We start from the raw sequence: 26,505 nt of genomic DNA on the forward strand, positions 1-26,505 counted from the left end.
GCTGAAGGAGTAGTAGGAAGGGAGAGGAGTGCGGATTGATAGTGGGTATTTAAAACTCAATATTTTCTAAAATAACAATTTTTAAGACTTTTAAAACAGACGAGTGCATGTGTATGTTTTTGATTGCATGTTTATGTAAAAACCCTAAGTTAAACCCAACAAACCCCTTACCATACCTGACTTAAAGCACCTGTACCCAACTATTTACTACAGAATACATTTATTAGGTGGCGGTGTAACACCTCCTCTGAAGATACGCCCCTGTAGTTGGCTTTACTAATATGACTTTATTTCTACCCAAACACTTTTAGCAAACTAGGAGTAATGAAAGAATGGGGAAAATCATTACTTTCTAATCATTCCCATGTAGTTTCCATGCACCTCTTTGACAGTTCATAGGTCACTGTGCTATATTAAGATTGTAACATATGAACTGCAAGTAACAAAAAGATCTGTGACAAAAGCAGTAACCCACTGAGTTGTCCATTCAAAATACAGTCTGTGATTGCTGCACACAGACACCACACACAATTTGAGCCCAGCAAGAACGTATTCTTTTTAAAATCATCATGAGGTTCTTTTAAGCTCCATTGGGACTGAAGTCTCTCTACAGTATTTATGTGTTGTAAGTTTAAACGGACACACACCTGACTGCTTGACATTTTGTATTTAATTAGGACCGATTTCCGGTCGAAGCGCGTCATACAATACATCTCTGCAAATAAAAGATGCTTTTTCTTCACTGACCAGTTGGTGGTCTCGTATTCGCACGCTAGAAGGTGTAGTGTGTTCTCTTGTGGAATATGTAAATGGTGAAGCCCTCTGGCAAGCCCCGCCCAGTGAGGCTGGGCGTCCATACTCCACATCAAAATTGTTTGATATATATATATATATATTATATATATATATATATATATATATATATATATATATATATATATTCACTGAAAAAACCATAGGTTTCACACATGTTATAGTTAGTGGAAATTTTACTGATAAAAAAACCAATGAAATTCCCCCGTTATAGTTAGTGCAGGCAACTATAACTCACGCGACCGCAATCCTCTGCTGATGCTAATACTGTATTTAGACACTTATTTGCCCATGTCTTCTTCCATACATTTTTAGCTATACATATATTACAAATATTTTTTTTTCATAAAGACACATATGTCATCAGCAGAAGATTGCGGTCGCGTGAGTTATAGTTGCCCGCACTAACTATAACGGGGGAATTTCATTGGTTTTTTATCAGTAAAATTTCCACTAACTATAACGTGTGAAACCTATGCTTTTTTCAGTGAATGTGCAAGGTTTTTTAAATGCTAATTCCTAACTATAACGTGTGTGAAACCTATGGTTTTTTCAGTGAATTTGTACGGTTTTTTAAATGCTAAGTTACTTTACGCCATTCGTGGCGTGCGCGCCCACTTAACGCAGTTCGTTCCGTGCGCGCGCGGTGCGCTTCGCGCACCGTGCGCGCACAGTGAGCACGCGGTGCGCTTCGCGCACCGCGCGCCCACTTTACGCAGTTAGTGCCGTGCACGCACGATGGGCACGCGGTGCGATGACAAAGCAAGAAAGCACGTCAACAAATCTGTTTCTGCTTTCCTCCGTGACTATGGTATGGGTGCCATTTACCACAACAACTTGCGTTATGACATGCAAGACATTTATAGAGGAGATGGTGTGCACTTCAATGATGAAGGGAACAGAGTCTTCCTCTTGAACCTTAGACTCTGCATCGGTACTTACTTGTAGGTACCACTAAAAAATCATTTCATAAACACAACGGCTCTTTTTAGAGCCCCCTAATATCTAAACACTTAAATCTGAATTTCATTTATTTTTTTATTTTTTTTTCTACCGTACGCTTACCGTAAGCTTACCGTACGCGTACCCCGTGATTTTTTTTTAAAATCAATAAATGTTTTCTTTGTACTTTACAGTCCTTCTTTGACCCCCTCACAAATGTAAGGGGGTCTGTAACTCTCCTCATTGCCCCCTTTTCTTGTTTTCACTCTTTTTTTTCTGAGTGAAACACACAAAATGGCGGCCGCCGCTTCCTGGTTTCGGCCGATTCGAATGTTTACTAAGATCTAACAGCCAATCAGAATCGCGCTCGCGCACGCCACCGTACGCGTACCGTAAGCTTACCGTAAGCGTACGGTAAGCGTACCGTAAGCGGGCTCAGATATATATATTGATTTAAAGGCTATTTTCTCAGAATCTACTGAACAGATTTACACCAAACCTACAAAAGGCACTTCCTTGACATAGGGACTACCTCTCTGCCAAATTTCTAGTAATTCTGTTCAGCCGTTCGGGCTGTAGCTCGTTCTAAAGGTCCTATGGAAAAATGCATGGGAAAAACGCGTTTTGGGACCCCCCTTTTATCTCAGCCCCCGCTTGACGTATCCCCCCGAGACTTTCAGGGTAGGAGCGGAGCGTAGCGCCCCACCTATTTTGAGAAATTCGCGAGGATTCGTCGACCGGCGCCAAAGTTATTCAAAATAGAATGTTGCGGATTTCCTATGGAAACGTGGTCCTAACTATAACTACCTACTGGCGACCGCCAGTAGGTAATATATATATATATATATATATATATATATATATATATATATATATATATATATATATATATATATATATATATAATATATATATATATATATATGATCAAGAGCAGAAAAAATATAGTAATTGGTCAACATTGCACTGTGGCCCTTAGCCAAATACAATATAGACGCAAAGCACCAATATAGAGAGGAAGTGTGCTATCAAAAAGTGTCACAAGCGAACCTGGTTAAAATTAAATTCAAGTATCATGTAGAGTTATCAAAGTGGAGAGGGGCAGGTTTAATCACTCAAGAAGAGCATCTCTGCTTGAAAGTAGATGCCCCAATAACTTTATACTATACCCGAACCCGTAAAATTCATAACAACTGAGAATCCTCCAGGCAGACCCATCATCTCAGCCATAGGGAGTCTGTATGAGACCACCTCCTTATCTATTGACCACTTTTTGCAGGAACATGTACGTAATCTACCCTCCGACATACAAGACACAGATGATTTTCTTAAAAGAATTTATGACATCACTTGAGAGGATTCACATGTCCTAATGACAATAGATGTCACTTCCCTGTAAACAAGCATTTCCCATAAAGATGGACTTAGGGCCATGACACACTTCTTAGGCTCCAAACCAATACATTTGCATCAGCATTCAGAAATGCTCGGGAAAATGGCGGAGAGGTGTCTGGAGAATAACTTCATGTTTGGAAAAGATACCTACTTGCAAGTCGGGGGTACTGCCATGGGCACCTGCTTTACCCTGAGTTATGCCAACCTCCATATGGGGTGGTGGGGCGAGCAGGTGCTCATGGCTAAGCATGCTAGGGAATAGTCTGAGAACGTTGTCCTATGGACAAGGTTCATAGATTTGTTTCTTCTGTGGAATGACACTCCTGAGTCTGCTCAGGCCTTTGCATTAGAACTTAACAGCAATGTATTGAATTTGAATTTCACTTCCAGTGTCAGCAACTCAGAGGTCTATTTTCTTGATTTGGTGTTTTTTGTAAAAAAAAAAAAAAAAAGAAAAAAATACACCAAAACCTATTGAAAACCCACAGCAGGAAACTTTATTCTACACTTGCAAAGTTTCCATCCCAGCAAATTGAAACAGAGCATCTCGTATTTCAGTTTTGTGATCTTTGGTCTAAAGATGCAGGGTTTAGATGCATCATTTAGGTCTTATTTAATTATTTTATAAACTGTAGGGACTAAGGAAATATCAAAATAATATTTGATATTTGGCTACGTTTTAATCTTTTACTGTTAAGTAAACTGGTTAGTTTAATAAGAATCTTTCCCAATATGTACCACCAGCACATTTACCCACAGAGAATGCATGAAACCCTTTGATACATCATCTCCCTTTTCTAGCGAGTCAGTAGTTATTGTAGGTGAATTGCCAAACACCCCAGGTTTAAACATTCAACGCAAGGTGTTGTAACAGGTATGCGTGAAGATTGCTGTCAACAAGCATCTAGGATAGTGATGAAAACATAACACCAGACTTTCTGGAAACATGGAACACGGTATCACTTGAAAAGTTTCTGCAAAAAGTTCATACCAAGTTCAACAAAGATTGGAGTGATTCAGCTATGTATATGAAAACGTTATATGATTAACTGTCAAAAATCGATACCAGAGCCGAAGTGACTCCATGTAAGAGATCCTTGCCACTTGCTAGATGGTATGCTGAAAGCATCTTTTCAGTCTTCAGAGTTAATGAGGAATGTTATAGACTTTGTAGCCCATTATGATCATCCCAACCATGTCATTTATCCAGTTGTTCTGAGTCCTAGAGGCCGTGAATGCTATAGTATCCATATGGTGACCACATTTTTGCTTAGTGATGATGGCAAAGGCAAGAAATGTGAGGATCGAAGGTCGCATAGTGGTGTGAAACAAAGTACACTTTACCGTATTGTTAGATTTTTAAGTGAAAATATGACTGCTGTAATGGACATAATCAAAAAACAAGCATTGGCATAGCCAATAGGTCTCGCCTTTGGGACCTTATAAGTGTTTAGCCATGCAACAGTTGCATAACTAAATACTTATAAGGTCCCAAAAGCGATATCTATTGGCTATGCCAAGGGGCCGTGAAAATGAAAGTGATCGCGATCACGATCAAGAAAGTGAAAGCAATCGCGGTCAAGTGCGGCCCGCGCGCACGCGCACATGCACTGTAGCTCTAGGCTGGCCTGGTAGCACTTTTTGGAGCCCTCTCAATAAGTCTCGCCAGACCAGCGCATGCGCTGGGTCAGGCGAGACCTAACTAGAGTCTGAAAACATCCTTGTCTACCAAGTGTTAAACGTTAATTGATGTAGATGTGAAATATCTCCTTGAGAGTAGGCTGGGCGACACTTTAAGTGACTTTGGCACTGCAACATGTTCCATGTTAAAACGCATGCCACTTGGTATGCAAATAAATATTGAGGAGCAATTCACGAAATATTATTTTACAATGCATGAGAAATGGCTTGCAATGATGCATAGAAATGTCCCTTCACCAAGCATAGCATTTGAAGTCAAAGAAGCCTCACTGTGGTACTCTGCGCAAATTCTAGATCCCTTCCGTAAAGGGTAATTTTCTCCGACCATTGAAAGGTAATGCTTCAATTTTGACCGCTTAAATAATTCTGAGGGCATATGCGCCTAGTTCAGTGCCTAAGTTGCTGAACCTGTCCCAGAGAATCACAATCTTCAGGTGCACCAGTATTAACATGGAAAGCTATGTGAGTGGCCAGAGTTAGCAAATTGTGTACTGGCTGTTTTGGTGTTTGCCCGTCTCAAGTGCCAATGCTGAGAGGGCCTTTTCACAGATAAAAGTTTACATGAGCAGGAAAGAGTGAGCGTGCATGACCAACGACTCACAAAATAAGTATTGTATGGTGTACTACAATAAGTTTGATTGGTAAAAATGTATTTGGTCCTCATATACACTGTATATACTCTGTCTATATACCATGCACTGTCAGTGCAGAAAGCAAGCAAAAATAAAAGCAAACGTTTCCATATACAGCGGGAAAACACGGTTTGTTATTTTTAATGGAGCAAAAATGTGTAGTCACTGATAACCACTGTTTTTTAAAGGTATTGAAAACACTGAAAAACCCCCCATCAGAATTTACAAAAAATAGAAACTGAAAACAGTAAACCTATTTATTACAGAATATTGCCAAGCACCTTAGAAATATTTGTTTATACTAAGGTGCAACAACTATTTCTTACTTTCCTTCACCCGTCCTCATGTCTTTTCTCAGAGATGCATCGAGCTCCCTCCAATTCCTGTCAGAGTGTCGTAGGCTGAATGAAAACCTCTGTTTAGATGGACACAACAAAAGGGGAAAATACAAGCGGCAGGCCAGCAGGACCCCATGGAGAATCAGGACTATGAGGACTATAAATAAAATGCCTTCCTCATGATCATCAGAGCTTCCTCGTATAGTAGATAACACATAGCTCACTGAGCAGTGACCATCTTAATGCGCTTGCTCTGTCAACCAAGATTTTTTAAGATCCTGAATTTAATTGCCATGATTAACTGAAAATGGTCCATTGACCCTTCTAGAGAGATGCTTAGATTTTTGTGACCAAAGACAGCACACACTTAGATTTATTTCTATAAAGAAGCATTACATACAGGTATAATTATTGATTGTGTTGAAAATAAGTAGTGCTGTTACAGAGAAGCATCAACTATATGCAATTAAGTCTTGGCCCCTAAAGTGGGAACAATGGCAACGTTCCACACATTTCTGCCTTTTTATTTTGCAGAGTTTTATATAGCGCGAACTTGACCTGAATCCAGTCAGGTATCAGAGCGCTTTACATAGCACCAGTTACGTTACATGAGGACACACATTAATTGTTTTTTTGTTTAGACACGGGGAGATTAAGTGATTGGCCCAGAATCACAGGATGTTCAGCGTCATTATCGAGACTCGAACCCAGTTCCCGAGGTCAAGCGCCCTCGCCGTTAGGCCAACTCCTCTCCCCATTTGCCTTATTTGGATTTGTTTACTTGAGTCCCCATGGCAGAGAAACCTCCAGCATAGCTGTGAAGACTCAAAAAAGATTCAGTGCTGTAGCAAGGGTGCTATGAGCTTTAATGCAAGCAAGGAAATCAAATCCACAGCCCCCCACGTATGGGTAGAAAAAGACAGCATTTCATGAGCAGCAAGGGGCCCCTCCCATCCCTGTGTCTTGGTGCCATGACACCGGTAGCAGTAATGAGAGCTACACCCCTGCAAGGAGAGAAGGGGTGCCATGCACCAACAGTACCTACCAGTAGTTAATTAATTCCAGCATTTTTACCCATAATGCTTTTCTACTCCAAATTAATTTTTAGTCCTCATCTAAACTTGATAAAGTTGTACTTGATGCACAACTCTGTAAAAAGAGAATGTGCCCGTTTATGTGGTTGACTGATTGCAGCCCACCATTACAAATACATAAGGAAGAGGCATATGGGCATTTTATGGGTTTGCACTGCTATGAAAGGACTTTTTCTGTGACCTGAACTGACTCACTGGGGCATGTGCAGCTGATGAATGTAAATACATCAATGAAAACCTTTAATCTTTGGCTGGACCCTCTTGCACTGATATCAGTTTACCCAAGCAGCATCTGGAAGTGTTAAGGTGGTGGTTATCATGGATGAAAGCTGAGGACATTTATGGTTGCAATGCCTAGCTATCTATTTCAGTGTGTTCAGAAACAGGGCCATTTTGGCAAACCATTATATGTATTGGCAGTTTTCTATAGTGCTGTCTAGACCAGTGGTTCTTAACCTTTTGAATTCTGTGGACCCCCACTTTTTTTTTATTATTAACTTCTTTATTGGCATTTACACATATTATCAAACAACATCTGTGGACCCCCACTTAATCATTATTTGAGTTCAGTAACCCTACTGAATAATTATTGGTATCGGGGGATGCCCACTGTGTCATTAGTGGAGGTCAGTGACCCAGGCCTAAGTAATTTCAATGATTTGAACCACAAAGCAATACTCAAACAATAAAATATTTTATTTAATTCACAAACAAATATTAACAAAAGATATTATTTGAATGGGAATGTGGCAGCCCATTGTCGAAACCATATTCTGTTTGATGAACTTGCACTGTCCCAAGAATCAATCTGAGGATATCAACTTCATTTTTAGCCTCCGATTTCAAATTCCTGCACATTTGCGAAACAGTTTAAATTTATTTAATTTTTTAACCTGTTGCGGACCCCCTGGGTAGACTTCATGGGCCCCAAGAGATCCCATGACTACAGGATAAGAACCACTGTTCTAGATGCAGAAAGTGACACATCACTTCACATAAGGTTGCAGGAAAATCATGTAAAAAACTCTGGATACAAATCAACTCTTTTCCCTGATTCACTGAATACTTGGCGACATGTTATGAGTGGGAAAGTTCTGCAAGGTATGCACATTTTCTACATTTTTAATTGATATCTAAAGGCTATCCCCATCAGGGCACGGTGGTGGTGGTAGTGGTAGGTAGGTGTAACTAAAGTAAATTCAATGCAAAAGCCACAAAGACGTCATTAGAAACTGAATCTTCATCCAGGATTTCTCTTTAAGGTTTCTGGGTTCCTCCATTGAATTTAAGCACTAGCAGCACCTAACATAAAGGCTCCTGAGAGGCAGGCCACCTTTATCCTGGCCTAGCCTTTGTAAAAGACTGCGGAGCAAAAAGGGCTCTTAAAATAGTTGTTTGTTAGGTCAGAGAACAGGACCTCTGCTATCTGCTATCTGCTGTCAAGGTTAAAGATTACTCGGCCACCTTCACTTCACAGATTTTGAAAGTTGCCTTCTATATGTTAGTCCTAAACTTAAAGAACTTTTCAGTCAGAAACCATATTTTAAAATGATTGGCTCATTGCTTTCCACATCTGTGAAGACATAATCAACATGTTTGACTTGATTTATCAGAACGTTTGTATCCGCTGTAATTAATGGTGGTCTTTTTTTTTTTTTTAAGGTGCCTGATTAATGTACTTCTCTTCACCGCTCATAAAGATTGACTGGAATCAAAATAGATGAAGTGAACCTAGAGCTCATTAAAAGTTTTTTTATTTTTTTTAAATCCTGATCCATGAGATGAATATTGGATTGTGGTGGGGGAGCATTTTGTGGCAGCTGGCGCAAAGACAACAAACGTTAACGGTACAGAAAAGGCTATATTAAGATATGTATATTAATGATTGATGAATAAACAGTGCACTATAGCTTATGAAGCCTTCTCTGCAAAGAGCTCTTAGGAAAGTGAGTCAGAGCTGGGGGCGGTAAATCTCCAGTGATACTAGGACTGAAGCATCAGCCAAATTGATTATCTGCTTTAAAAGGACTGGTGAGCTGCTGTGTATTGACAGATAGTTTCAGGAGTTTAGCTCTTTAGGAAAAAAATGGAAATGGCATGTTCTGCTGTTTACAACCTCCGAAAGCCTAACCACATCTGGCATAATATTTTGTTAGTAGATGAATGGGATCATAAGGAAGTTGTCAGCCACACACCCTGCTTATGACTTGTGCAGAAATAGGTCACTCTTTCAAGATGTGAATGGCGAGTTCCTGCTCTCTCTCATTGGCTCTGTTGGGTGACTTGCTAAATTGGGTAAAATGTATATTACACTTACCTACATCCAGGGCCGAACTGGGAAAGCAAACCGGCCCTGGAAATTTCGTCGCACAAGAGGGAGGGGGAGGGGGAGCTGTGCTGTTAGGAAGCAAAAACTGATCGTAAACACTTTTGCTACGCTTTTCTTATAGCAGCCTGCGCAGAGCCGTCTCTGGGGAATACACTCATACTCATGTATTGGTAGTATATGTGGAGTTTGCGGTTTTGCTTGTTGATATTGTAGCAATTAATGTACCCGGAGTGTAGGCTCATAGTCAAATTTTACGTCTATTACATTTGCATCAAGGCCCATTGCACTCAGCACAGTTGTAGTGCGCATACATTAGGGATAATTGTTATAGTAGCTGCCTTGGCTATAGATATAGGGGAACCAACAATAATCTACTTTTCCTGTGCCAGAGGACGTGCCTTCAAAATGGCAATCTATTGCTGTGAGAATTTTGTCAGTTGAAGTGAATCGTTCCTCTGCAGTCAAATGTGGGATCTGTAAACTATGGTGGTCGTCTGTCCCTCATTGTAAACTATGTATGTGAAGCCTGAAGTGCGAGGAACAACCCTAATTGCTAAGTTTGTCTTGTCCCACGTCTGGCGGTATTTCGTTTCTAACATGTCTGCCTGACGTCTACACAAGACAGCCGTATGTCTAAGGGTTTCAACTGCTCAGCATTATGTGGCATGTAAGCTCTTTTAAAATCAAAAACCCCATCAGAGCTAGCAACGTTCTGCAATTCGCTTGACAGCGGGCAGGGAAACAGACGAATGCTTTGCTACCAGCATGCAAGAGCATTGTCACTGCTCTTGCGTGCTGAAAACGGAGTGTTAGCTGTGACTTGGCAGGAGCGGTTCAAGCTCCTACCAAGCCACCCCAAACACCTAATCCCAGGGGTGGGCACCTTGGGATTTAGCAGGAGCTGTCCCTGGGAAGTGGTGATCCTCAGGGCCAGGCGTGGCTCTAGGAGGGGGGCCATGCGGCCTCACTCCTTTGATGTAGTAGGGCCTGCCCCGGGGAGGTGGTAATCCCCGGGTCGAGAACGGCCCGGGGGGGCCTCTCGTTCCCAGTTCCATTTTAAAAATACAAGTTGGCCCCAGGGAGGTGGTGGTCCCTGGGACCCGGGAGGAAGATCCATGAGGCCCGGCCCAACACAAACAAATTAGCCCTGTGGAGGTGGCGGTTTTCAGGGCACAAGGAGGAGGCCCTGTGTGCCCCCTCCTTAAATTTTATTTAAGCCTGCATGTCCCTGGCCTCCCAGGAGCCTGTGCTTTTTTTTGTTTTACATTTGTCAACGGGAGCTGCGCCTCCAGCCGAACTATTTTTTGTAAAACTTTTTTCTTTTGCCCAAGAGGCCTTGGGGGTCAGGGTATTCCTATTCCTGGTTTGAAGTCTTGGCAACCAATCAGATTTGAGCAGGGGGACTGTTGGATCCTCAGAGAATCCACCTCCCTATATATTCAAATTTGGATTTTCCTGAATATTTCTGAAACTACTGAACAGATTTACACCAATTTTACGAAAAGGTTGCATTCTGGATTGACAGCTACCTTTCTGCCCAATTTTGTGTAATTCTGTTCTGCAATTTGGGCTCTAGTTGTGTCTAAAATTTGTATGGAATTAACATGGGCAACCCTGTTTTGGGACCCCTTTTTTCTTGACCCCCGCTAGATAGATCACCACAAAACCTTCAAGAGAGCAGCTGAAGGTAAGCCTCATACTAGTTTTGAAACTTTTGTGAGGATTCCAAAGTTATTGGCAAATGGAAAAAACACTCTTCCTGTGTAACTATAACTATCCACTGGCGACTGCAAATTTGTTATATGCATATATATAAAGGAAGAGGACAAGGATGACAGCAGTGAGGAGACCAGTATCCCGTAGCGGGGCGGTTTTCGCAACTGCCAGCACGGGTGTGCATTTCCCCAGCTAGAAATGCCTTGCCCAGAAGTCTGGTGCCCTCTGGTGATAGGGCACCGTGGATGCCAATGCAGAAGCGGTGAGAGCTGTGTGGCATATTCAGTTTTTGTTTATTGGTCTCCTTCGATCCTGGGTCTTGTGCTTGAAGGAATTCACATTTTATGCTGACTACCGAGCATGATTTCTAAACCCTTCTTTCAAATGGCTGTACTCATTTATTCATTTTTTCTTTATTTCGACTTCGGCCCTAATGAGATGGACTATAGATATTGAGTCAAGGGTCATTGCCCATGGATTTCCGTTATTCATCGATGCCAAGTTGCCTTATGGGATTTGTAGTTTTGAAGGGACATAAGCGCGATGTCAGAAAACAACAATGTGTGTTTATTTTAGCCGCGTGGTGTCGCCTATTAAAATGATGCCCCACTGTCTCCTAAGGATACTTACTTGGAAGATGTGAGGAAAACGGGGCAATAAACAACATTGCTTTTGCAGCAAAAGAGACAGATCGAATTTAAAGAAACCTTTGGCATCAAACAGTATTGCTTTAACGGCTTAAGAGACAGATCGAACTCAAAGCAACCTTTGACCCAGCCTATTTGAATTTGCCGGATTAGGGGGAATCTTGCAATAATAATGCGGTAATACCGTGCAGCATTTTTTATTTTCGTGACTTTATATTTATTTTTAAATTTAGGCACATGTTTCTGAGCGATTGGCAGCCCTGTGCACATATTCCCAGTGTTTCTGTTTAGGCGGGTGACATAAATGTTGTCCAGCTATGAGCGTTTATTTGCACACAGGACGGGAGAGGGGCAATATATTGCTGGTTAGTAGAAATTAAGATTTGCAGATATTCTTGTATTTTTTGTATTATGCAAATTCGGTAAATATCGGAGCTGTTCTTACGATACCAGTGACATTGCCTATGTGTACAATTACAATAATATGGTTACACTTGTTCCACATCGGTGCACTTTATTCACTCTACAGTATTTTGTCTCTGTCTATTTCGTACCTGCAAGGGGAGGGCTAGATATACTCATACTGTTTGGACGCCAATTTGATTGACAAAGGCTTCTGCGAAGCCGAAATGCGTCTCCTTGAGCTCGGGGTGTATATGTATATATATATATATATATTCAGCATAAGGTTACAGACAGCTTCAACTGCAACCACACTGCACTCCAAGGGGGTTTTTTCATTCGGCTTTTCTTTATTGATGAGTTCACATCAACGCGTTTATATATATATATATATATATATATACACACACACACGTAATGATCGTGGATTTTTTTTTTATAAATGAGAAATGTGTACATAAATACATGAAATGCAATGGGGGGACATAATCAAAAAACCCAAAGCATGTGTCAGCCAAACAAAAGGTCCTAAAATAACGGTGGCTTAGAGGCCATAGCAAATGCCACTGATGGACACTCTTTAGGTAAAGGAAAAGGACTGCAGGCACTAAAAGACTTCTTGATTTTGAATATCATGATGGTACCTAGCCCTCTGAATTAATTTTCTTCTGCATTTAAATTTCTATTTGGCAATAGAAGACCTCTTTTAATATTTTTTCAGGCATACTTCATGCTCTTGGCATTCACCATTATTTAACTCCAGACTGATAACGTTGTTAGATTTTATGCACGACTTAATTTGAGCCGGTAGTTGCAGATTGGGCCCATCGACATTAATTTCTGGGGCCCAGCACTTATTTTTCCTCATCAGACTCACCCAGAGTAAGAGAGTGAAAAAACAGAGAAAATGGCAAAAGAAAGGAAGAGAAAGTCGAAGAGTGAGATAAAGGGCCAGTAAGTGTCTGCTGGTGGAAGAAAGATACAAGGTGGGATCAAGACTATGCAGCCTTAGTTTTTGGCTTCCCTGATCGTTGTAGTACTAGCCCACGCCTCTAACCAAAACCAAAGCATTTATTGTATTACAAATTAAGCATTGAGTTTATGGGAGCACAACATTTCAGAAAGCCTCCTCAGAAACGTCTTAAGTCACGTATTTGCCTATTTTGGAGTACAGCAAAGATAGGGGACAGGTCATGCAACCCGTTTGTCTCCCACACTGTTGTACAGCATTGAATGACCAACATTCAACAGGTGGCAATTACCTACACATTGGAAATCTGAAAGAGCCTAGACGCAGGCGTTAGGTAAACCTACTTTGACTTTGGTGCCATGTCTTACGCTTGCTTCTAAACCTACACTCGCCCGCCTACTCCAAATATTGTTATAGAGCCTAACCATTTTCTCATAAAAGGTAAACAGTGGTGGGTGCACAGCTGTGACATGAGCGAGTGCATGTAGTACTAGCTGTAAAACAGAGCCTTATAAACAAGCTCTGGCAAAGCCAATAGGTCTTGCCTTGTGTGTGGTTTTTAGCCTCGCTGCAGAGTATTTGCAATGCTGTGCAGCATAGCTAAATTTACAACAACAAAAAAAGCATTTGACGTGGCTCCCTGTGTCAGTTTGTAGGCGAGCGCACCATGCATGCTTGTGCATTTTGCAGGCGAGCGCACCATGCATGATTGTGCCCACAATATGACGCGGGTGCTCTTTTTTTTATGTTTAGCTACAGATTCAACTTGGATCGGTAACATAAAGTAAAACACATCAAATCTTTTTGAAAATTTTATTTTTAAAGTGGGTGGGAGAGAAAGCAACACTGAGGAGGGTAGGGGGAACAGCGAAGCAACACGGGGATGGTTGGAGTGAAAGGTGAAGAAACAAGGGGGAGAGACACTGCAGCAACATAGGAGGCGACGTGAAAACAACAAGGGGGATGTCCAGTGGGGATGCAAAAGCAATGGGGGAAGGAGTGAGTGAACTCAACACTGAGTCTGGGGGAAAGCAACAAGGATGGTGCATATGTAGTCTGGTAACAGAGAGCAGCATGGAGAGAGGCGTACATTAGGGGAACAGATTGAAACACTTAATTAGAGCATGTGTGTTTTTCATACACAAGAAAAAAGTAGTGCTTGAAAAGCAAGCAGGGGAAGCAACGATGCCAACCAATCAAAGAGATTGTAAAGAGGCAATGCTCAAAGGGGAGGGTCAAACACAAGATTGACAAGTTGGGATACGAATAAGAAGCTGGCACATGAGTGACAAGGAAAGCCAACCATAGTAATCAATGGTGGGCTTCAAACCCCTCCGTGTTCTTACTAAGTTACAGTATGCCTCGCAACAAACAGTGCATGCGCTGTCTTGTACGATCGACCTAAAAAGCTGTACAGAGGGCATGATCCCTGTGTAATTATAATAGCAGAGTTTCTCCTATTACAAAAGGCACTTATTTTTCCCGGTTATTTATCCCACGTTGCTCCCAGGCGAATGATGCCATTTGTACAGCATAAGGCTGCCATGTTTCACTTATTTCAGTGTGTAGAATAATTGGTGAACTGGCATTTTGTCAGTTCCTGGTAAATGCTAAATTCATCTTTTATCCTTTTAAAAGGCAGAGTCATATAAAGATACATCCTCTACACTGACAGGTGCCTACCTGTGGTGATAACAATTCCTTGCTGAGTGTTTTTGATGACAAATTTGTTAATATTTTTCTTTGCACGCGTCTAAAGGCATCAAAGCTTTTGTAATCTCGCGCTGCTCAAGGTAATGGATAGAAACATCTGTATGCAAAAGAGCCTTTTGAATAATGCCATGGGATTTATGCACAGCTCCAGCATCGAGTAATTTACATTTTATAGCTTAAAACAGCTTAGCTTTTTTTAAATTATGTCTACCTTCTGTGTGGCGACAAGAATCATAAATCCCAGTCTGGCATTTGAGAAAAAAGACATTGCATGTCAAATTCTGAATGGTGGGACGGCACGTGATTTCTGTGCTGAACGTGAGACGCTCCTTTGAAGGGGTTAGTGACTGCCTGGAAGTTAGGACTGTACCACATGTAGTACTGCGGGGTGGGCCTGACTATGTGCTTGCATTACAGTAAGCTGCTGGTGCGTTACATGATGGCCCCTTTCCCCACGATAATCTGTTGAATCGCAGATTGACACTGAAATGTATGAACATATTTTAGATACCGGGTGAGATTTGTAAGTAAGAATGTGGGATATATCCCAAAGTTGTGTGTAAAATATTTTAATTCATGTTAACGTTGTCACCTTCTAAACAGAAATATGGTGTGTCAAGGGGCAAAGAAATGGAACTACCTCAGAAGCATGTCATCTGTTTTTTTTTTTTTTTTTTTTTTTTTTTTTTTAGAACAATGGGGATATTTTTCAGCCGTGGGAGCATCTGTTTTGGGAAACAGAAAAGAGGCAGCTTGATGTTTATAAACATTTTCAGGGTGTCTATGTTGGTGTTAGAATGTATTTATTTGCCTTTGTTTATTCATTTTAACAGGTTCTGATTACAGCTTCCACGAAGCTTGCAAAAATGACGCTCCAGAAGAATTTAATTTCAATAAAATGTATTTTATCGTTTTAAAGAGATATTCTCTAATATCGTACTTAAAAAATAAAGTGCTTAAAATGTTTCTTTGTATACAGTAGATTCGAGACAAAAAATAGAAGCAATAAAGCTTGAGAAATCGAATTACAAAAAATGGAATATACAACTTTGTTAACTTATTCGTGCCAAGCACCAGTATTAACAATGAGCTGAATGATTCCACTCTCCATTTAAAATGAAAAATAAATCAATGGACCTTTCGCTAAATCTCTGCTGATTTGGTTAAATCAATGAATTCGTTGGCAGTGTGAAAATATATATTTTTAAATCTACAGGCATGCTATACACTGTAGTGGTGTGGGAAGTTGTCACAACTTGGTATACTTTACCCCCCAATTTGTAAGGTTCGCAGACCGTGCAGTATTTTATTGTTTCTTTAGAAAAAGTTTTACTATCAGTGTAAAACATTGCCTACGGTTGGGAGGGGCAGCAGGTAAATTGGCGCTCCTTAGCAACCGTACCCATTAGAGACCACATCAGCAATACGTTCTCTGGTCCAAACCCCGCTGTCACCTGTTCAGTTACGAAATCCTTGCCATCCCACTTGCCTGAGCCCCAAACTCACCAGCCCAAGGCCATTTGTGTTGGCCTTGGGCGGTTTTATCTGCCTGGGTGAAGATGGGCAACCGTTGCTTTGTTGGTGAAAAGAAAATTTCCGCCTGCCCTTGCCTAACATCCTTGATTGACGCTGTCCTACCCTAACAATCATTCTATGAGTGGTCTAAGATTTCTGCACTTTGGGCCCTATTACGATGTCTCGGTCATGGAACCGACCGACACACGGTCGGTGGTCCCGGCCGACTAATTAGGATGTGACCGAACACTGTTCGGTTGCATTTGTATACTTTACAATGGGAGCGTGTATTTTGGCAGGAATGCATACTTCCATTGTAAAATAGGAGGTGCACTTCACCTCAAGGTACCTGCCACAACAGGAGGCCAACTGGATGCTGTGCACCCAATGGGTCCTGTCGGCACAGAAAGGCTGCCGAAACCCGACATCAAAATCCCTCGGTGGAAAGAGCTGCCCTTGGGATTATTGGCTGCATTGCGACTGGCAGACAGGCTCTTTGAGCCCGTCGGAAGCCAGTCGGAATGACCTATTGGATTCCTTTCCAGCCGCCTCCATCGTAATGAGGCGGTCGGAAAGGAACCCGACTGACCTATTGTGATGCGGTCGGAAAGGCTCTGACCAGCAGTCGGAGCCTTTTCCGACCGCATCGTTATCGACCCCATAGTGCATCCCCTTCTTCGTTCTAAAGCTAAAATCACAACCATATAAATGTTGTCTTATTTGCACCGATCTAATCTCCAGGAATATTCCTTTGATTGATAAGCTTTTCCTACCCAATATTTTTTCCCAATTTATCGTTCTCCTGTACCAGTTTCAGTGGTATAAACTCTAAATCATGCATGAAAATTTTAGGTATTCTACCGAGTCTGCCTCTCTAAGTGCATTTAACTGTTTTTTACCCAAGTCTGGGGGAAAAAAAGGATTCAACCCATTTCCGTTTATTAGTGTTGCTTTTCTGATCCATCACATTATCGCTCCAGTTTAATCTACTCTTAAATTTGACCCCAAGCTAATGAGATGTATTTGTTTTGCTTTATTTGTTTCCTTCAACATGCAATTAAATAGTGTTTAGACTATTTTCCCAGTTAAAGCAATTATCTTTATTTTGTATTAATTGTAAAATTATTATCCTGGCTATATTTAATGAGTAGATCGGTTCTAGAACAGTGTGTTATAGTGTCTACATATGGTGCATGATGTACAGCACCCCAATTTAAATCAACAAAAGGTACATGGTAATTTCTGAAAAGATATTGAACACCGCTCCCTCCTTTAGGACCTGATGCAGGGAATGTACATTCTGTGCCTTGAGATCAGTAACTGTTTGAAAAACACTTAATTCTATTATTGCTTTGTGAAATAATTTTTTTTTTTCGTGAATTGCACAGATGTGTAATGCTATTTATTCTCTGATACGTGCTGATTTCACTCATAAGCAATAATAAGCCGTTTTTAGTTTTAGCCCACAGCTCACATGCGCTTGAAAGCTGTTATAAAAAAAAATCTTAAAAACAGGTTGAGAGCTCATTCATTACTCACCAATACTTACCATTGGTTGACTTCCACGTCACTCTTGTTACCTTGCTTCTTACTGATCACGCCTCCTGCTTCCCTGATGGCTGCTCACCTTCTCCTGCATTCTTCCCTGGGCTTCTGCCTCTGCCATGGAGCGTGGACCTATCACATCTTTCTGTTCGCGTCCAGTGTTCTTCAAAAATTCAATTCAAAAATCTTTATTTCGGTTATTGCTAACCATAAAAGACACACATAAACAATGTACAAGTCATTATCACATAAAGCAGACAAACATTTCAATGCAAAATAAAAGTTCAATCAAAATATGGACACAGAACGAGGTACATGGTATCACTGGTCCCGGCAGTTTCTCAATCTAATACATAGTTTTAAAAATTCCTTGATTTGGAGAATACTGTCACTGTGCAAAAGCTGCAAGTACAAAAGAGCCGGTCTGATTTGTTTAAAACCAAGTTTTTTTGAAAGAGTCACTAAATATAATTTGCGAGGAAATTCATAAAATTTACATAAAAAGATAAAATGCAGCAAATCCTGCGGAGACTTTCCGTCGCAGCCGCAGGGCGCTGCAAGTTTATTAAAAATATCACATTTAGGTCGAATAAGCAGGTGATGAAATTGATTAAGCCTAAATCTGGTCAGTAAAAATTTCTCATGTGAAGACAAAGACCCTTCCAGATATGGTTCTATGGCCACGGTGGTCTTAAGCATAACAAACTTTCTCACACTTGGCTTCTGGAGCTCCACATCTTCTCTCGTAATCCTCTTATCCTGCAGAAAAGATTGTTTAATTTGCTCCAGATCTCCCCTGGTTATTGATTGTGGTTTGGAGAAGAGTTCAGGGCGACCAAGTTTATCAAAGTTTGATTTTAGGTAGCTTAGCCAAGGAGAACTCAGTGCCTTGTCCAGTGACAAAAAGTCCTTCATGATTAAGTGTGTTAGGGGTATGTTCTCATTTAGCCAAATTTTAAGCCAAAACATCAAAGGGCGTAAAGAAAGCAAATCACATATATATTGGGACCCCAGCTCCTCATGAACAACAAAGTTAGCCGTACCGGATGGGACACACAATAGTCGCTTCATAAAACGATTTTCAACAATCTGTAATTGCTCTCCATTTACGTACCCCCAAAGTTCACTGCCATAGGATACAGTTGCCACAGACTTAGCATTGTACAATTTCAACATTGCACAGATTGGCTTTTTCCCCAATTTGGTTGCAAAGTTGAATATTGACGCGTTAACCCTCACCATTTCACCTTTTTTCTTCACAAGATGAGGTTCCCAATTTAATTTTGTATCGAAGAGAACTCCTAGGTAAGAAAATGATTTAGTTAAAGGGATTATTTCTCCGCCAATCCTAAATTGGAAGGGTTTTCTTGGTTGCTGACCAACTTGCAATACAAAGGATTTAGAGTTATTTACCAAGAGGTCTCTATCTCTCATAAATGTATTAAATGCTGTTAACAGTGATTGCAAGCCCCTCTCGGTCCTAGATATAAGTACTGCATCATCTGCATAAAGAAGTATTGGGATTCCTCGCCTACCAACTCTGGGACAGTCAGCATGAACATCTTGCAACACCCCATCTAAGTCATTAATGTAGAAGTTAAAAAGAAAGGGGGCCAGGATACAACCCTGCCGGACCCCCTTTCCAATACTAAAATTATTAGATACACTCAAGTCCAGGGAATATCTCACATTAGCACTGGTGTTATAGTGTAGGGCAACCAAAAAGTCAACCAGACCGCTATCAACCCCTTTTGCCCTCATGGACTGCCACAGTTTAGACCGGTTGACACAGTCAAACGCTGAGGACAAGTCCATAAAGGCAAGGTGAATGGTACCTTTCTGTATTTTAGTATATTTGCTTAAGATCAGGAAGAGGTTAAGGCATTGAGTAGTTGTTGATCGGCCTTTACAAAATCCGTACTGCGAGGGGGACATAATGTTCTTTTCCTCCACCCACTCTACCAATCTTTGCAGTACAATTCTTCCTACAATCTTAACCATAGAATCTAATAAAGAAATCGGTCGATAGCAATGTGGGCTGCCCTTGTCACCCTTTTTAAAAACTGGGACAATTGTGGAAACACCCCATGATCGTGGACATCCTTCTTTTGCAGCAGCATTAAAAACTGACTCTAAAATCGGTGCCCAAAAGCTAGGATCAGATTTGTACAAATCAGGGGGAATCCCGTCCGGGCCGGGAGCTTTCCCACCTGTGATTCCCTGTATGCCCTCCAAAACTTCAGCTCTATTAAAAACAATCTGTTCACCAGTTTTACTGGAGTCAGAACTAATAACCATGTCCTCTGTGCAGCAATAAAGTTTTTTGAAGTGCACTTCCCACTCCTCCTTAGATATATAACTTTCAGTACCATTTCCCGGGTCCTGTGTCAAAAATGGTTTTCTCATCAAGGCCCAGAAAGCTGTACTACTTCCAAGGGTGGCAGGATCTAAGATTGCTAACCACGCCTCTTCCCTGAGAAATTCCTTATGTCTTGCAATAGTTTTTTTGTAGAACATTCTACATTGCTGGACATCAGCTTTTATCCTAGGCTTAGATGACAATGCTACTCTTAGGTTTTTTGCTGCTAGGGAGCAATCCTTGTTAAACCACCTTGGGCCTTTTAAAGAATCCGAGTTTTTTATGGGTACTGATAGTAATTGAGATACCTTCCCCGCTAAACTATTGAAGGCATTAAGGATAGTGTTTGGGAGTGTATCCACTTGTGTGCATAACGAAATTTCGTCAGCACAAATAGTTTTTATTTTAGTATACAGCTGCTCAGGGGTTACCATAGACCATCTCAGACGGCGTCTGCCATCAGTGGTATTCACCCTACCAATAAGGGGTTCCACTCTTTCTTTTGCTATCAGCGGTCCCCTCAAGAGAGCAGTGAGAGGATTATGGTCACTGAATTCACTGACTTCAATAGAGAAGAATCCCACCAAGGACTGCATTGCAGGTGTTAGCAAAATGAAATCTATAAAAGTTGCCCTACCATTCCCCTTAAATGTTGGAGTGTCAAAGCACTTATTTGGGGCCATCAATGCCATCATAGGAGTTAATTCTAACTCATTAAGCATATCATTGAGGTGTTCCCCCTCAATTGTATGCTCAAAATGAAAATTCTCATAGTCCGGGCAATTAAATTCTGTGATCAATTTAAAAAGAGGGTCTCCACAGGGATGAACATTAAAATCTCCGACCACCATGAGGTTATGAAGACAACCCTTCATGGAGTCACTAATAAAGGAATGCAATGTAACTATCTGACTAGAGTTGGTACTACAATTAATAGAATTATAAAAATTGACCAAACCGGCCGTACAGTTGTCTCTATTTAAAACTAAGCCAATAATGCCAGTGTGGTTTGTTGTAATTCTCCGAACCTTACAACACAAAACTATGGATATGAACACAACCAAGCCCCCCTTAGGTCTACCCCTGTTAGTTGCTACTGCCGGTACGTAGTAGGCCTTATACCCTTCCAGGAAGAAATTACAATCGATTGACCAGGTTTCCTGTAGACAGATAACTTTGTACTTTTTAATATACTCAATCCAATTGCAATCCTCCATTTTGGAGCCAAGACCCGCAATGTTCCATGAAATTATGTTATTAGGGTTGGTAACAGCCAAAGTACATTCCGGACAATCAGTATCCGTTAGGCCACGAGTTGCCTGCCCATCGGATACCTCCTGTCAGTCACATAGCTCTAATCCCGAGAGGGCGTCAAATCTATTGTGGGTTACAATGTTGAAACCGTTACCTCTCTGTAACCCCCCATTATGAGCATATTCCTCATTAGGAGGCAATGACTGTGAAGGTATACGTGATCTGAATGGGCCAGGGGTTGGTGGGTTTCTAATAAAATGGGAATAAAAAAACCCCAGTGGGCGTATGCAAATGCAATTGGGAGTGTTGGCCAATGCAGCAGCTCTGAGAAGAACTGTAGCAGCATGCTGAGGATGCCTAAAATTGATAATAATGCAGTCACCATTTATTGTTTTGCTGGATGAACCAATCCAGCTCACCCTCCTTGTTGTTAATATTTGATCTGCATACTTAACGGGGAACCCACAATTCTTGTTAAGCCAAAAAACCGTCCTGTTCTTTAAAGAATCATGATTTTCTTCAAACGTCTGATGTGCATGGGGCTGAATGGGAGGGACATTCGTAAGTACAGCCACATAAGGTGCACAATCAGGGGGAAGATTTACATGACGATTTTTCTTTATGTGGGTATTAGTCAGATTTCCCTCTAAAGATCTCGTATTAATGGTATTCTGCATTATTAGTGTCGTGGAATCCGGTAAGACAGGATCAACAGCAACCTCTGTGTTTTGTGTGTTAATCTGCCTGTCTAAATGAGTATTAGATATACTTCCCTTTGATGATCCCAGGTTATCCAGAGTTAGCCTAATATTTCCTGCATCTAATTTGCCTGATGCCCCAGCCAGGTGGGATTTTATCAGACCACCTAGTCTTTCTACTTCTGAGGCCATAATATCTAATTTCGCTAGCAAAGGTTGCATCAATTCTGCAATTTTTGCCTCTAATTTTCCCTCCAGTGAGTGAAATAGAAGTGTTAATGGTTCAGGGGCGATATTAGAGATCAATCCGCCCATACCACTACCCTCTCCTAAATCCTTTTGTAATCCCCCACTATTAGAGACTCTATTGGCCCTCCCGGTTTTACTTTTGCAATGATTACCCATGCGCTTAACTTGCACCTTCCTGCATAGTCTCATTGGTCTATGCTGGGGCGATAGGGGTGATGACTCTTCCTCTATTAAATCAGATGCAACTTCAAGGCCATCAGTAATCAAATCTATATGTGTTTGTGCTTCAATGAGTACAACAGCTCCGCTTTCCCCATCCACTCCGTCTTTAGGAGCTGTGACTACCAAAGGGGACGATAATTCAGCACACCCAACATCATCATTACCCCGCCCTAGGGAAGCTCGGCGTGAGTTGTTGATTTGGGTCACCTTTTGCACCAGATAGTTATCCATAGAACCGGCCCCCTTAGTAGGTTTAATCGTCTTAGCCTTGGACATATTAGTAACCCTGACGGTAATCCTTAGAGCCAGGCACCTTTTTACCCAGGACTATACCACCGGCCAACTTTGCTCAGACCATACAAATAGCCACGTTACACCACACAGTATGGTGACTTCGAAGGAACTGTATACATACAAAGTCCGTGGCCCAGTCCAGTCTCTTCTGTCCTCTGAGGGCCTCAGAGGGCCCACCCTTTGCCCGGGCTTAGCCCAGCGTCCGCCCGCGCGCGTCCCGCGACGCGGAGGGAGTGCCGCCGTTAAATGCGCCTCCGGGCGCGTAGGTAGCGTCAAACTGCGCCGGGGCACCTGGGACGTGTAGTTGTGGCCGCTTCCAAGCCGCGCGTGAGGCAGCGGCAACCCCGAGCGCCACGTGGGAGGCCGAGGGAGCACCAGCAGGGCCAGCAGGAGAACAAAGCGTCCACAAAGGTATTTATTTTTCGAACTTCCCGCTCCACCGAGGGAGCGCCGCCGTTAAATGCGCCTCCGGGCGCGTAGGTAGCGTCAAACTGCGCCGGGGCACCTGGGACGTGTAGTTGTGGCCGCTTCCAAGCCGCGCGTGAGGCAGCGGCAACCCCGAGCGCCACGTGGGGGGCCGAGGGAGCACCAGCAGGGCCAGCAGGAGAACAAAGCGTCCACAAAGGTATTTATTTTTCGAACTTCCCGCTCCACCGAGGGAGCGCCGCCGTTAAATGCGCCTCCGGGCGCGTAGGTAGCGTCAAACTGCGCCGGGGCACCTGGGACGTGTAGTTGTGGCCGCTTCCAAGCCGCGCGTGAGGCAGCGGCAACCCCGAGCGCCACGTGGGGGGCCGAGGGAGCACCAGCAGGGCCAGCAGGAGAACAAAGCGTCCACAAAGGTATTTATTTTTCGAACTTCCCCTGGTAGTGCGCTTCTCCAGGGACATTTATTTTGCTCTTTGCCATGCCATGCATCCATAAGAATGCATGGAACTGTATGGTCTCACCACCCCATGCCCTCCTCCTGTTGTCCATTGTTGCTCTTCCCTACCCTCCTCCTCCTCCGCATACTTATGTTGTTCCCCTGCTTACCCCCTCAACCTCCTCCTGCTGTCCATTGTGTTCTCTATTCCTGCCTTCCTCTCACTGTCCGTTGTTTGCTGTTCAATGTCTAAAAAATATTGACAAGGACAATAGATCTGGCATTGGCAAAAACTTTTGGCGTTGCCAATGCTTGTATGTATTACAGCTCTAAATTTGTAGTGGGTGTAATAGCTCAAGTGTGTCTCTACATCTATGAAGTGTAAAACCCCAAAGTGTGGATCAGAATATGTGAGAAGTATCATAAATCACATACAGATCTCGCCAAATTTCAGCAAAACACTAAAAAAGAAATTAAACCTAAAAATGCAAAAACAAGTAACTATTGCATAAGAGCCTGATGGACACAGCGACCGAGTCAACATCATGGACGCAAACTCAGATCTATAGTTTGTTTCACCCGCTAGCGAAACTCCCCCGCCCTATGCAGATGCATATTGAACTGGCTCATAGATGTTACCGAAGGAGCCTACAACTTACAAAAGATACGGTCCCCTATGCGCCAATACTGCCGCTTATAGGGACGCCCACAGGCAGAGACTCTGTGTCAGACGCAGCGCTGACATCCTGGACTGAGGCGGGAGTGGAGACACTAGGAGACCTATACGTGGACGGTGCCCTTCTACCTTTTGCGACCCTGGCGGCAGACAGTGGTTAGCTGATGGGTCAGTTCCTTCTTCATGGAGCCATCACACGGACGCTGTCGCTAGCATGGGGAGATTTGACGAATGAGCCGCCAACACATCAGTTATTGCAGTATTTGCATGTAATGGGGGAGGGGGTCGCTTGTGATCCACAGGCTTGTACAGGCCCTGCTTATCCACGTAACAAAACCACTACAGGGACTCCGTGCGCGTTGGGCTGAGGATAGAAGCCGTCTCTGGACCGACAAGGAATGGGAACGCGTCTTAGCCAGCGCCACACGCATACCATGCAATTCACGATTTAAGCTTATACAAATGTACATATTACATAGAGCGTACCTCTCACTGGACAAGATAAATAAATATTTTAACATCAACACCACCGATTGCCCGAGATGCCAGATTCTAGGCGCTGACTTCCTTCACATGCTGTGGTCTTGCCCCCTGCTCCTGCCCTACTGGCACACAATAACAGAGACACTCCCGAACTACACTAACACAGAGGTACCTAACACATGGGAGGTCTGTATCCTGGGTTTTATAAACAAACTAAAGCCAATAAAGTCAGCTCTAGATTTCGCGACCTAGGCCGCATAACCTCAAAAAGACTAATCATTAAGAGATGGAAGCACAAAGATCCCCCAGAGGTACTCCACTGGATAAAATCCCTAGAGGTGTGGGCGCAGGCTGAAAGCACTATCCTCCACACGGAAGAAACGGCAGGGTTGTGAAAGTACCCCATAGCACAAACCTGGGATGATGATATCCTCAAAGCCCTTGCACATCCAAATGCTACACTACATGCACCCTCTGTGCAACAGACAGGGGCTAATGCCTAGAATGTCGCTCAGCGAATCAGATACGTTGCAATCACAGGGGGCCCCGATCACAACCATCGGGTTGGGAAACGACTCCCCATGCCTTAGTTACATTTCATGGGCACGACATTAGACACACGCTGCCCCAGCATCCATATAACCGTATATAAAATAGAAAAAGCGGCATTCACTACAAACGCACCGGCTTATTCACAACTAAATTCGAACGGCACTTTATAACAACTTCATATTCCTTTTGATATTTGATATCTCGTTCTTTTGATTTTCCTTTGTTTTAATCAGTTGTGGTTCCAATGTTGACTTTTGAAATTGAAGCTATCTAACACCCCGTAAAGGTGTACACATATTTTGCCCACGAAACACTGTGGGTGGAATTTCAAAGATGAGCTGAATATGTGCCAAGTGTCCCTAAGTAAATCGATGTATCTGCACGTAAATGACCACTGTTGGGGAGATGCGCACATGGAAGATAGGTCTTGCACTACAATTAGAGATAACAATGTGCGTAGGCAATCAATGCTAATGTCACTTTACACGTACACACCAAATCCCGTGCTGTAGATGCAGAACTCGCTATGACTGTATGATGGAAATACCCAGCTTTATGTACACGGCAACATAGCAACATTAGCTCTTCTATAAATGTTATTTGTATCAATGCTTGTGTTATATGTATCAGAAAAGATAAAATGCAATAAAGATATTTTTAAAAAAACAAGTAACTATTGCAGCCTTCCCCACTTCATTTTTACCCTGGATCACAATAGACTCTTCCTTATTCATAATCGCATATCTAAAGACCAAAACAAGATAGGCAAACGTTCACCTTTGAGCCTTGAAGGTAATAAAGCCTTTTTTATCCCCGGAGTTTTCTAAAAACAGCTGACCATTGCTTATTCCTGTCATGTCTGGACTTTATTGACTTCAATAATGCTGTCCAACAAGCATCTCCTATTGCCGCTCAAAGCTGTCCCACACTCCATAGCCAGTATCATAATTGAGGAAATTCGATTAAATCACTCCAGTCCTCGTTGAATTACAATGGCTCTCCATTGAGGCAAGAATCACTTTTTAAATGGATGCCTGATTTAGAAAAATAATTATACGCCAACTTCTCCACCTTACCTCACTAAACAACTCAAACTCATCAGGT

The 26,505-nt window shown here is 42.2% G+C and overlaps 1 protein-coding gene across 2 annotated transcripts in view; it reads left to right on the top strand.

Moving 5' to 3' along the window:
* The window catches only part of MACROD2 (mono-ADP ribosylhydrolase 2), a 2,183,495-nt gene that overhangs the window by 331,362 nt on the left and 1,825,628 nt on the right, over positions 1-26,505 (top strand). Inside the window, exon 4 of one of the 2 annotated variants that reach the window (XM_085612705.1) lies at positions 8,578-8,692. The exons of the other annotated variant lie outside the window; for it this stretch is intronic. Coding sequence (XP_085468831.1) covers positions 8,578-8,585 — 8 coding nt within the window. The 3' untranslated portion in view covers positions 8,586-8,692. Of the gene's footprint in view, positions 1-8,577; positions 8,693-26,505 lie in introns of those variants that run through there. 2 annotated transcript variants of the gene reach the window in all.

Source organism: Triturus cristatus, chromosome 6 (assembly GCF_964204655.1).
Source record: "Triturus cristatus chromosome 6, aTriCri1.1, whole genome shotgun sequence".
Classification (NCBI taxonomy): domain Eukaryota; kingdom Metazoa; phylum Chordata; class Amphibia; order Caudata; family Salamandridae; genus Triturus; species Triturus cristatus.